The 12,558-nt window shown below is 42.5% G+C and overlaps 1 protein-coding gene across 3 annotated transcripts in view; it reads left to right on the top strand.

Moving 5' to 3' along the window:
* The window catches only part of MKLN1 (muskelin 1), a 291,211-nt gene that overhangs the window by 128,821 nt on the left and 149,832 nt on the right, over nt 1-12,558 (top strand). The window contains exon 1 of one of the 3 annotated variants that reach the window (XM_039860790.1): nt 11,011-11,246. The exons of 1 other annotated variant lie outside the window; for it this stretch is intronic. In XM_039860790.1, coding sequence (XP_039716724.1) covers nt 11,026-11,246 — 221 coding nt within the window. In that variant the 5' untranslated portion in view covers nt 11,011-11,025. Of the gene's footprint in view, nt 1-11,010; nt 11,247-12,558 lie in introns of those variants that run through there. One more of the 3 variants, XM_039860792.1, reaches the window with a different exon arrangement.

The following is a 12,558-nucleotide window of genomic DNA, read 5'->3' as shown; positions in this document are numbered from 1 at the left end:
ACTACAAGTTAATGTCATAAAAAGCAAACAATAAAATGAGGAGACTGTTCTAGATAGACTAGAACAAGTTCTTCAATCTCAGCACGTTGACATTTTGAAACAGATAATTCTTTGTTGTGGGAGGTTGTCTTGTGTAGTGTAGGATATTTACCAGATATCCTGGTTCTCCATTCATGATATGCCAGTAGCACTCCCCAACTGTGACAATAAAAGTATCTGATTTGAGATTAAGAAGGTAGGAAGGAGCTGAGGCCTCCGGAAGGAGCCCCTGGGCCTCTGGGATGAGAAGGGACCATGTTGAATTGTGATTCTGGAAACCCCAGCCCTCCACTCCGGGGAGGCGGTGTGAAGTCCAGAGGGTGACTTGCGGGGAGTGATGGAAGGATCAGATGTGTCTCATGTACCTCGGGTCTCTGACCAGATGTGCTGGCCTTCTCATGTCTGTCAGTGAGCCCCTTGGAGGCCGAGCTCACAGTAAGGGTCATTTGGCAGCAGGGGCTAAAGTACAAGCAGGCTGCTAACAAATTCTGTGACCCTGGGCAAGTGCCTTCTCCATAGCCCCTTTACCACACTCTTAGTTTTGCAGAGTAACAACACGTTCACTGCCTCTTGCTTCCCAACAGGGGCTATGTGTCTCCCATGGGCCAGAGCGAAGCAGAACTTCTTAGAAGATGCTTCAAAAGCATCTGCTTGGAATGGCCTGTCTTCCTGGAAAGACCTGGGGGCAACACAGCCCTTTTTTTTTTAAAAAAAAAAAAAACCACCATGAAAAAAAAAATATATATATATATATGGGAGCTATGGAATAACACCCTCAATTCACATGAATTGAAAGGTAAAAGTAGAGACTTCCGAGAAATTTGTCACTTGCGGCAAATGCACAGGCTTCCCCAACGCCTTGGGGCTGTGTAGGGAATGTTCAGTCATTTGCAGGTACTTGGGTTCAGAAGTTTGAGAAGCACTCACTGACACATTGGGCTCCTTGAGGTACAAACTCTGTCTCATTCTGCTCTGTATCCTCATGGTGAATTCAGGGCCACCCACAGACAGAGATCCCAAGGCTGCTTTGGTCCACCCTTCCATCGTCCAATCTGTGCATCCATCCCTGTTGAGGAACAAGCCACAATGGCAGCCTTAAACTGGTGGGAAGAGCTTAGTTTCGGGAGACTTCAGACAGCTGTGGGTCTGAATTCTGACTCTGTCACTTATTAGCTGTTTGATCACCTCTCTGAGCATCAGTTTTTTCTTGATGCTGACTCCTCAGGAAAAATCCAAAGTAGGGAGGAGTGCTCAGGTGTCAGTTACCTGCAGCTTCCTTCCCGCCATTATCTTAAGATGTAAGGGGAAAAACTTCTCAACCCTGCCTTCATAGAGAAATCTTTTGAAGAATTTAAAATTAATACATCGATGCCTAGATCCCATCCCTAATGTGCTATTGGCTTGGGATGTGTGTGGGGATTTTTAAAAGTTTCCCTTGTGATTCCAATACACAGTCAAGAGCAAGAGCCACTGTTTAGAAGCTTCTCTTTGAATATGTTCGCCAGAGAATCTCATTATAACTCTGGCTTATGGGGCTATGAAGGCAGTGACCAGAACATTAAATTATATAAAATTAAGTCAAAGGCCATAGGTTCTCAATCTTTGTGCTATATATTTAGTACCTGGCTTTGATGAAAATTGGTTGTAGATGTGGAGCGAGGAAATTGTTTTGAGCTTATTTGGAAATATATGGGATGAAAATAAATCCAAATTATTGATATAAAATGCATTTGAGAAATAATTTGACCTGATTCCAACATTATGAAGGCATTCGGTGTCTCTTTGAAGAGAAACTTCAGTTGACCTCAGACTCATCCGAGATATGGGGGAACCAGGAGAAATGATTTGCTTCTTTTCTGCTTGTTCGTTGTACTATACAGCTTAGCTCAGTCCCTTGTACCACTGGACACGCCTGTGTTCCCTTATTCTCTGACCTGCTCTCCAAGCTGGATATGGTTCTCTTTCCTAGTGCGGAGCCACCGAGAATCTGCTACCACCATGCTCTCTATTTCTGTCATTCCCAGTTCCCTCTGCTTCAGTAGCACAGAAACTTACTTAACCTGCTCATAACCTGTGCTAATAGTCTCACTAGGAAAAGGTAGAGGAGGAAGCTGTCACCAGTCAGGTCAGTCCTTTTGTGCCAGGTAACATATGCATACTTCTATTTACAAACTGTTGTAGAAGCAAAGCTTCCTAACCCAGGAAAGGATTCTAATATGATGACTTCCATGTGAAATAGGAAGAGAAGGTTGCCTTAACAGACCTGTAGGACTATGGAATTATCTCTAGGTGATTCTACTATGTTCTGGGGGATAGCTTTAGTTGGGAAATATATTTGGCCTGTGGCCTTATGAAGACAATGCCACTGTTACCACCACTATAACCACTATTATTATTTTATATTTTATATGCTAATCCTTTCTGAATTTTTTGTGTTAGCCATTTAATCTTTGACTACTTGATTGTGGCTCCTTAATAGCTAATCGTATTCCCAGCACCTGGCACATAGTAGGTGTCCAATAAATATTTACTGAATGAATGAATAAAAGTTTAAGCAGTACAGGCAATGAAGGTGAGAGTAAGCAGGATGAAGCAGGTGGAAATGAGAGGTGCTAGTTCTGTCTCCTTCACAAAACGAAGAGATAAGACAAAAGCACTGACAGATCTTAAGAATCCCCTTAACCTCAAACATTTCTACTCAAAAATTGGGATAATTTTTTTGAGGCAATTTCACTTTTCCCAAAAGGCCTTTTGGTTACAAATAGATTAGGAATCAGTGTTAATTGCTTTTTGGAATATTATTTTGTCAGCTTCGTTTAGATGTGGTAATTTGCAAAGCAACTCCCAGAAGTTGACAGTTCACCCATAGCTGCGTGGTGTGCAGACATTTCCTGGGATTCCTGCCCACCTCCTAGGCAGCTGGCAGTGTTCACCAACTCAGGATACGTGCTCACCTGATATTAACTTGGAACCAGTAGTGCTTTGTTGTGTCTGGGGTTTTTTAAATTCTGAAAGGGTGAAGGCCCAAACCTACTTAATCCAGAAAATAAAAGTACAGTAACTCATAATTTAAGATTTAGCAGGCACTTAAATATCACCTAGTTTACACTAGGTGGATGAGGAAATTACAGCTCTGACAGATTCAATGACAAGGTCAGCTGGCTGGTAGCTGGGAGGCTGAGTCTAGAATCTATATTCTTTGTGTGGCACTAAACTGTGAGCTGGGGTCCTCTGGATTTATGCCTGTGTAGATAGAAATATTTGAGTTACTATCTCTTTCTTTTTGAAGCTCTTTTCTCTGGCCAGAGATTTTTTTGGTCCTCCTTCACACATGCTTCAAGGTCATAGCTCAGACCAAAGTGTTTATAAAAAACTAGGCACTTAAGAAAAGAATCATCGCCAGTTCCTGCACTCGCTGTGTCCCGGCTCCAACCAAGCTCAGCAAACCAAAGGAGAGATAAAGTGGTCACTGGAACCAGGGATTTCTAGGTTTGGATGCCAACAGGCAAAAGGATGAATTCTGATTTCCCCAGCAGGCTGAGGCTGCTACTGCTGCCACCTCCTGGGAGAAGATAGACCCGAGCTTCATACCTGAAGATAGCTTCGATGTTCACCTATGACTAGGGCAAAGACCACACAGGGGCCAGGATGAAATTCCTGTGTCCTAGAAAACAAAGGGGATATGCCTTTACTTAGCATTGCTATTTGCTTTTCATCTGTTCCTTTTGGCAGCTCTGTGCTCGAAGAAATTACGTCAAACAACGATAACAAAGTTGAAATCAGTTAATACAGAAACCATGAGAGAACAGATTAAGGCAAAACCACTAGCTTTAGTAATATGTCAGATTCTTTCTCTTGGCTTTCTGAATCCTGAACCTTGGGGGTGAGGTTAGGAATGCACACATTTGAGAACTGTATAATAGAGTTTGGTGAATCTTAACTTCCAAGAATCTGAGTTTACCTGTGGGGCTGTTGAAATAATGCCTGTAAGTTCCTGGCATACAAGAAATGTCCAATGGGAATTACACTGGGCAAGTTCACTCTTCTAATTCAGATGGTGATTTTCTTCATTTATTGACCAAAAATATGTTGACAGCTCCCCTGCCTTTAATTCTTTTTAGTCTTCTGATCTATAAATGATCCCTAAGCAAATTCTTTTTATTTTATTTTTTTAAATATCATAAATCAATGCTATGGACTGAAAGTTTTTGTTCTCCAAATTTCATATGTTGAAGCCTTAATTCCCAATGCGATATTATTTGGAGATGGGGCCATTGGGAAGTAATTAGGTTTAGATGAGGTCATGAGGATGGAGCCCCCCAGATGGCATTGGTGCCCTTACAGGGATGAAGAGATCAGAGCTCTTCTCTCTATGTGAGGATACAGCAAGAAGGGAGCCATCTGCAAGTTAGGATTAGGGCTCTCACCAGACACAAAATCTACTAGTGCCTTGACCCTGGACTTCCCAGCTTCAAAGTGTGAGAAATAAATGCATATTATGTAAGCCACCAATGTATGATATTTTTGTTGGAGCAGCCTGAGCTAAGACAGAAATTAGTGCAGAGAAGTGGGGATGCTGCTGTAACAAATACCTAAAAATGTGGAAGCAACTTTGAAACTGGGTAATGGGTAGAGGCTGGAAGATTTTGAGGTGCATACTAGAAAAAAAATCAATATTACTGGGAAGGAACCGCTAAAGGTGATTCTGGTGAGAGCTCAAAAAGAGAGGAGAAGAGCTAGAGAGAAAGTGTCTATCTTTTTAGAGAATATGCAAACAACATGAATAGAATGTGGGTAGAAATATGGGCAGTAAAGGCCATTCTGGTCTCACACAGAAATGCGTAACACATAGTCTGAAACTGGAGGGAAGATGATCCTTGTTATAAAGTGGCAAATAACTTGGCTGAACTGTGTTTATGTTCCAGTGTTTTGTGGAAGGTAGAACTTTTAAGTGGTGAAACTGGACATCTAGCTGAGGAGATTTCCAAGCAAACTGTTGAAGAAATGGCTCGGTTCTTCCTGACTGCTTACTGTAAAGTGCAAAAGGGGATAAATGAATTGACAATGAAATTGTTAGGTGAAAAGGAACCAGAATTTAAAGAGTTGGAAATTTCTCAGCAGTCCATATTACAAAAAAGTGAGACAATTGTGTTTGGAAAAGAACACCAAAGGTGTGGCTGACTGGCCATTTGACAAGGAGATTAGCGCGGATGTGAACCACGGACCTAATCAGCCACCCCAGCAGGAACACCTAGGTTTGAACTGAAAGGGATGGAATGAAGGAAGACTGTTTGACTTAGGTTTTATAGGATCAGGACCATACAACTATTCATTTGGAACAAAGCTATTCTTCAAGACAAGGGAAGAATGACCCCAAAGGCAATTCAGAGATCATCAAGGCTGCCTCCATGGTTTCAAGAAGAGGGAGAGCATTGCAATAAGCCAGACAGCCACCACCCAAAACTTGGGCTGTGGGGGCTGTGGGGATGTGATCACCACCAGGTAGAACCCTGGGGATATGTTTCTGGCCAGGTAGAACGGTGGGGCAGGGGTGAAGTGGGGTGTGATCAGGAAGTGGGGGTTGGTTGGGGGAAGCGGGGATCCAGATGGCAGAGTATTGAGACAAGGGGATTGTTTTTGAGCCTTGAGGTCTCATGGAGTTTGCCTTGCTAGATTTTGTACTTGCTTGGGGACTAATCATCCCTTCCTTCCTTCTTATTTCTCCCTTTTGGCATGTGAATGTCTATCCTATGCAGATTTGGTCTCACAAGCTCATAGCTGGAAAGGAATTCTACTTCAGGATATCTTACCCATATTTGATTTAAATGATATTTATATGAGACTTTGGACTTTAGAGTTGATGCCGGAATGAGTTAAGATTTTGGGGGCTGTTAGCATGAAATGAATATATTTTGCATGTGAGGACATACATTTTGGGGAACCAGGAGCAGAAGAAGCAAGAAGGTGGCTGTCTGCAAACCAGGAAGAGAGCTCTCACCAGATACTGAATTTATCGGCCTCTTATTCTTGGACTTACTAGCCTCCAGAACTGTGAGAGATAAATGTTTGTTGTTTAAACTACCCAGTCTATTGTATTTTTGTTATAACAGCCTCAACTAAGACAACTAGTGAAAAGAAATTCAAGAGGGACTAAGAGATGCGATTCAGGAAATATTTCTTGAGTATCTGCTTTGTGCTATAGAGGATTTAAAGAAGAATAATGTAAATGTAGACCTAAAAAGTTCCCATTAATTACACCAGGAAAAACAGCTAAAGCTGTTAAAGAAACCACAAACTTTTAATAAACCTAGTAAGTTAAAGCAAGACCCTTACAGGACCTATCTGAAGATTTTTTTCCCTGACCAATGAAGTATGGGGCTTGTTTTAAGTATGTACAAAGCTATGGATTTATTCCAGCCTATTTAGAGTATTTGTTTTAATCTTCAATTACTGTAACGACCATTTCCAACAATTAAAAACACCTTTCCCCTTCAACCAATTGGTGTGTTCCTTTGCCTGGAAACGAATAAAATCAGCTGTATTTATTTTGCTTTTTAACTCTGACAATCTTCATTATTTGAAAATATCTTCTATTTGAATCGTACTTTACAGTTTACTAAGTCTTTTCCCATATGAGACAAATAGGATTTGATTAAACAGGATGGGCTTTTGCCACTGATTAGCTATATTTCCTTAGATAAATTATTGTATTAGTTAGGGTCCCAGCTGGAAACAGATGGCATTCTCAAATTGGGCAATTTGAGAGGTTTATTAAAGGGACTATTTATAAAGATGTGAGAACATACTGGGAAACCACAGGGAGTGAGGAGGGGTGGTTACTGGAACCCAGAACCAGAGATTGCTGTGTGGAGAGGCCACTTGGGAGGAGGACTTGTCTTTGGTTGTAAGGGCCAGTCAGCCAAGGGGACGAATACCCCAACCTCACTCTCTTCCCTCCCACACATCTGGAAGGGTAAACTAAAGACAACAAACAGTTATTTAACCTTTCTAGGCCTTATTTTTCTCATTTGTGAAGAGGGGGGTAATAATATTCATCCCCTAGAGTTTCTGTGAGAGTTAAATGAGAACTTATAGCCGATAAGCGAGACATTCTTCTTTCACTTGACTTTCAAAACACCCTTGTGAAATAGATTTGATATTTATTAAATTCACTTTATAGTGGTGGAAAATGAGACTCAAAGTTAAATGACTTTTCCATGGCCTCGTAGTTAGAAAAGTAGCAGAAATGAGACTAAAATGAAGATACTCTAGGTTTCTTTCTCTAGGCTGTTCTATAACTTCTCCATCCCCTCTGCAGAAGGCTGCCACAGGTGGTTTCTTCTATCTAGAGCTGCTACACCTAGAGTTACAGTGACTATGCTACTCAGAGAAAAATTCGTTGACCCAGGAATAAGTGCCTAAGCCAAAAAAAGCAACCACTGATTGGTTAGATATGAAAAAGGCCAAAGGCCTATGAAGTTGCTTGATATAAGACTGTGACCAATGTAAGTCCCTATATTGGATACTTGGCAATCTCACTTGGATTACTACTATATGGGCATCCCATATATAGTACATTGAAGGCAGAATTCTCAGTTCCTTCTTCCTCAGAACTGTTCCAATCCCAAATCTTCTTCCCTCAATAAAAACATCACTATCTACTCAGTGGTACAAACCCCAAACCCAGGAGTTATCCTGGAATCTTTCCTTTTCTTCCTGCCTTCCCTCCTTCATCAGCAAGTCTAATTGGCTTTACTTTCCAAAATATGTCCCAATTCAATCACTTCTCTTCATCTCCTCTGCTAGTCTAAGCCACTGTCATTTCTTGGCTGGCTACTATAATAACCTCCTGTCAAGTCTCCTTTACCTTAACCTATCTTGCCTTTCATCAACCCTTTTGTTTTGCAGAGTGATCTTTACGAAAGGTAAAGTGAATTATGCTTCTCCTTGGCTTAAATCCTGTACAAGTTCCATTTCCACATCATGACTGTTAGGATCCTACTTGTCTGACTCCACTAGCTTCCTCCATCACTCTGCTCCAGCCATACTTTCTATTCTTTGAACACACCAAGCCTTTTCTCGCAACAGGCCCATTACTTTTGCTAATTCTCTCTGCCTAGAATGTTTTTTTCCAGCCTTTGCATGGCGGGCACTTTCTATTTCTATAGGTATTAGCTCGAATATTACCTTCTTAGAGAAGCTTTCCTTTACTATCTGATCTACTGGTGTAGTCTCTTCTTAGCACCTAAAATGCACAAACTAAAATGATCTAGTTGACTTATTTGTTTATTACATTTATTATAGGTTGACCTACCAGAATGTAAGCTCAATGAAAGCAGAGTCCTTGTCTGGCTTGTCTTTTTATCCCTGTCTCCTTAGCATCTAGAATAGGGCCTGGCATATCACAGACTCTTGATAAATATTTTTTTTTGCAGGAAAAGATAGTGAATTGTGACAAACCAAATACAATCAGTTACTCTCTCTGGGAAGTGTTAACTATGAGAACCATATTTAGAAGGCATCACAGAGTAAAAAACATGATTGCTTCTGGGGACGACAACATGACTGGACCATTACAGCAGTTGATTTCTGAAAAATGATGATCCATTGTCCAGTCCTCCATGAGGCCATCAATATGTCCCAGTCTTTTAAGTATGGGAGAACTGGAGGGGCTAAATGGCTACTGACAATTTCCAGGCCTTTCCCTTGTATCCGTACAATAAACCCCACCACCTAAGCAATGCCCCAAAGGCAGAGGAGATAAAGGTGTACCCCTAGCAGATCTGGGCTACTAGCAGCAGACTCCTGCAAATTTCGAAATTTCTTTAGTCTTCTATTTTATCTTAACATTTTCATACATTTTGGGGTCAGTATCATATCTCTCTGCATTTATGTTAATATATGAATGTTTTAAATTATTTTACACTTTGTAAGATTTGTGCTGCAGGAGAGCCATGCTATCCCGCGTCTTTACATGCTCTGTGGCAACCATACCTCAGGAATACATGTTTGTAGTCTGAGAAGTTCTGGCATTCTTTTCTCTTTGCAACCCATATTCTCTTTTAGCACAATCCAGTTATTTTTTTAAATAAATATTTGTTAAACATCTACCATGTAAACATCTTACAGGACTGAGAATACAACTGTAAATAAGACATACATGACTTCTACCTTTGTGGGAGTTCTAGTTCAGGAAGGTGAGAAATAAAGTGAAAATTAAAATATATTGTGATGTTTGCTAAGATGAGGGCAACTCAGGGTACCAAGGGAAATGTAGAAAATGGCATCTAACCTCAAAATAGATGATGAGGATTTTTCCAGAATGAAATAATCTGAAAAATGAGCGGGAGTTAGCTTGGTTTAGACTAAGCCCTGGAGGCCAGAGAATACAAATTGTAGGAGCCAATTCAGTGTATTGGTTTAGTGTGGCTAGAGTAGAGGGAAAAAGATAAAGAAGAGAGAGAAAAGGATGGAGGAGTAATCAAGGCAGGATATGAAAGTCCTCAGCTAAGGGCTTTTGATGTTAGCCAAAGAAAATAGAAAGTCATAGAAGTCATCTTAGGAAGAACTTATATGTGTTTTTTAAAAAGACCACTCATAAACCATAACTCTATGTCTGGAAAAGAATAAGGTCTCTATTTACATTAGAGTCAAAGGTATAATTAGTAAATTTAGGGCCCCAAACTAATTGAACTGAGTCACCATCTACTTTTCTCCCCTTGAAAAGTATCTCTTTTCTCCAAAGATAACCACTAATCATTTTGGGACTAACCTTCTCTGGCGTCTCCCACTGTCTTTGGACTCCCAACTCGAGTCATTGAGGTTATAGCATTTCATCAAGGAAGACATACTTTTCCAACATGCTGTAACACTCAAAGCCCATGTGATTTTAAAGGCTGATGTATTGTGGCCTTTCTATTTAGCGTTCTTGATCCCGATATGCTAGTGGGGGCCATTACTAGGTTTTCCTCTATGGAAATAGGAAGTCAGGAAAGGATCTGAGGAACTATGGGTGGGTTAAGGATTACAACAGGAAGCAAATACAATTATTGAGGTGTTTCGACTCCCTTGGTCATTCACTGAGAAACTCTTTGCATGAGTTTTTCCATCTGTTAGGTGGAGATGAAACTACTGTCCAAGCTTTCAGGGGTAGAACTTCTTAGACAATCAGTGAGGAGTACTCTGGTGACTGCAGTGGCTAAGATAAGGAATAAACATGCATAACCCTGACCAACAGGTGCCTGATGGGAGCGTTATCTAAAATTGCCAGATATTTAAATTCCTTTTTTTTTTTCACACTGTCTCTGGCTCTTTCTGAACTTTTGGGCTAAATTTCTGTCAGAATTAAAAGTGATCAGATTTACCAACTGCAAAAATGACACACAGCTTCCCAACTCCTTAAGTATTTATTTATTTATTTTTTCTGATCTGGAAGTGAATGTCAGGGCTGAGTAAACAAATTCCACAAGATTCGTATGAGAGGGCGAACGACAAATGTTTACAATGAAGGGCACAGAACACGGTGGGAGGACACGCGAGCACTTCCTTTTCCTGTCTCCGCGTGACTCTGGAACACGGGGACAGGACATTTAAAACCAGGGCAACTCCAGAGGGAAAGGACATTAGCTATTCCACTCCAATTCCCTTCAATGCTGTGTCCTCAAAGGATTGATCAACTGGAGAGGGCAGTGGTTTCCGAAGTCGCACAGACCTTCCTTTTCCAAGATCGTCTTCTCGTGTTCCCTTCCCGGCCCATAACTACAACTTATTTCTTTTCATAATATTCTTGGAATTTTCCTTACCTCAGTTTGTAAGGAAAGTCCTTTGCGCCGTTCCCTCCAAGCCCCAAGGAGAGTCCCTCAGACGCTCACGCTCTCATCCCAGTTTCGGCAACTCGTTAAGGGGGCGAGGGCTGGGTGTCAGTGTCGGAAACTCGGCGAGATACGCGGACCCGCACGCGCCTCAGCCTTGCAGGCAGCGGTACGAATGAGGGGAGACCCAGCGAGCCGACGGCCGAGGAGGGCTGCGGCCCCTTTAAGAGCAGGCCACGCCCCTTCCCTCCTCCCGGCGCGGCCGGCGGTCGGTGGCTGCCGCTTCGGTGCTGACAAGATGGCGGCTGGCGGGGCTGTTGCTGCGGCGCCCGAGTGCCGGCTTCTCCCCTACGCGCTACACAAGTGGAGCTCCTTCTCCTCCACCTACCTTCCTGAGTAAGTGCCGGGCCCTGGGCTCGTGCTTCCCTGTTCTTCGGCGTAAGCACGGCTGGGCCAGTGGGGCAGTGGAGGGCGCCAAGCAGAGAGGCCCAGGCAGGGCCTGGTGAGGGGACGCGCGGCCTCCGGAGTCAGTCCAGCTGCCGAGAGCGTTGTTCGCCCCCGACTCAGGGAGGGTTTAAGGTCGGGGGACCGAGGTCGCGCGGGGAAGGGGCGAGATGTGTGGCGGGTCCGGAGCGCTTAGGACAACTGGAAGCCTGTGATGCTGCGCCCAGGATTTGGAGGTTGAGGAGGACTTAGGGGGCGATCGGCTCAGGGAGGTGGGCAGAAGTCGGAGCTTTTAGGGTCCGGACGGCAGGCACACTGGTGGACATGTCTAAGGTCGTACGAGCTGGCCGGAGACCGGGGACAGTTCGGTCGATTGCTGTCGGGACAAAGTGTAAGGCTGAGAAGAGGAGTTTCTGTGGGGAGGGGAGGTCATTAAAAGTGATGAGCACCGTAAGAGTGGTAAAAGTCACGGAAGGCTGAAAAGTTGTGCAGTCGATCTCAATCCTTGCAAGTGGGGAGACTAGCATCTGCAGGGCGCATATTTCCCTGTTGGTAGTTCTGAAAAAGATAGAGAGTGGGCCAGATGGACATTACAGATGAGTGCCATTATATTATGGCTTGGAACACAGATTTATATAGATAGACCAATTTCCTAACTCAGAAATTCAAATATAGGCAGAAAGTCTGACTCTAATGAATTTGACTTCCAATACTGGTTCCATTGCATTAGTATCATGTTTTTTCTGTAGCAAATTCCTTCTGAAATGCTGCAAGTACTTTCATACAGTATTTATTTATCTTTACCTTTGAAGAGAAGGAGCAGATCTAACTCCAATTTTACATACAGATAACTGATTTAGTAAAGTTTTAAGATCTGTGCAGACGCTGAAGAAAAGTGCTCATTGTCCCCCTGGACCATAATCTCACAAGCTCAGGAATGATTTTATGGACAAGTTACAGATAATACACTTTTATGTTACTGAGCAAACGAAGTGACTAGATTTGTCAAGGAAGTTTCCCACCTGTTTTTCAAAAATTCTTCATATTTTCTCAAATTTGGTTTCTCTAGTCAAATCTTTCAAGAATCTCAAAATGGATCTATGGCTGGAAGAATCTAATTCTTGACTGCCAGCCCATTGTCCTATTCTTCAGGTCAAGGGTTGGCAGTCAGGCCTTCATAGGATTTGGTTCAGTGAAGGGTGCCAAGTGACCTGTGGTCTGATCTAGCCTGTGTGTCCTGTTGATGACTGTTGTATGACTGTGT

The sequence above is a fragment of the Pteropus medius genome, unplaced genomic scaffold (genome assembly GCF_902729225.1).
Source record: "Pteropus medius unplaced genomic scaffold, Ma_sr-lr_union100, whole genome shotgun sequence".
Classification (NCBI taxonomy): domain Eukaryota; kingdom Metazoa; phylum Chordata; class Mammalia; order Chiroptera; family Pteropodidae; genus Pteropus; species Pteropus medius.
The sequence above is the reverse complement of the archived record's forward strand: the minus strand, read 5'-3'. Positions and strand labels throughout refer to the sequence as shown.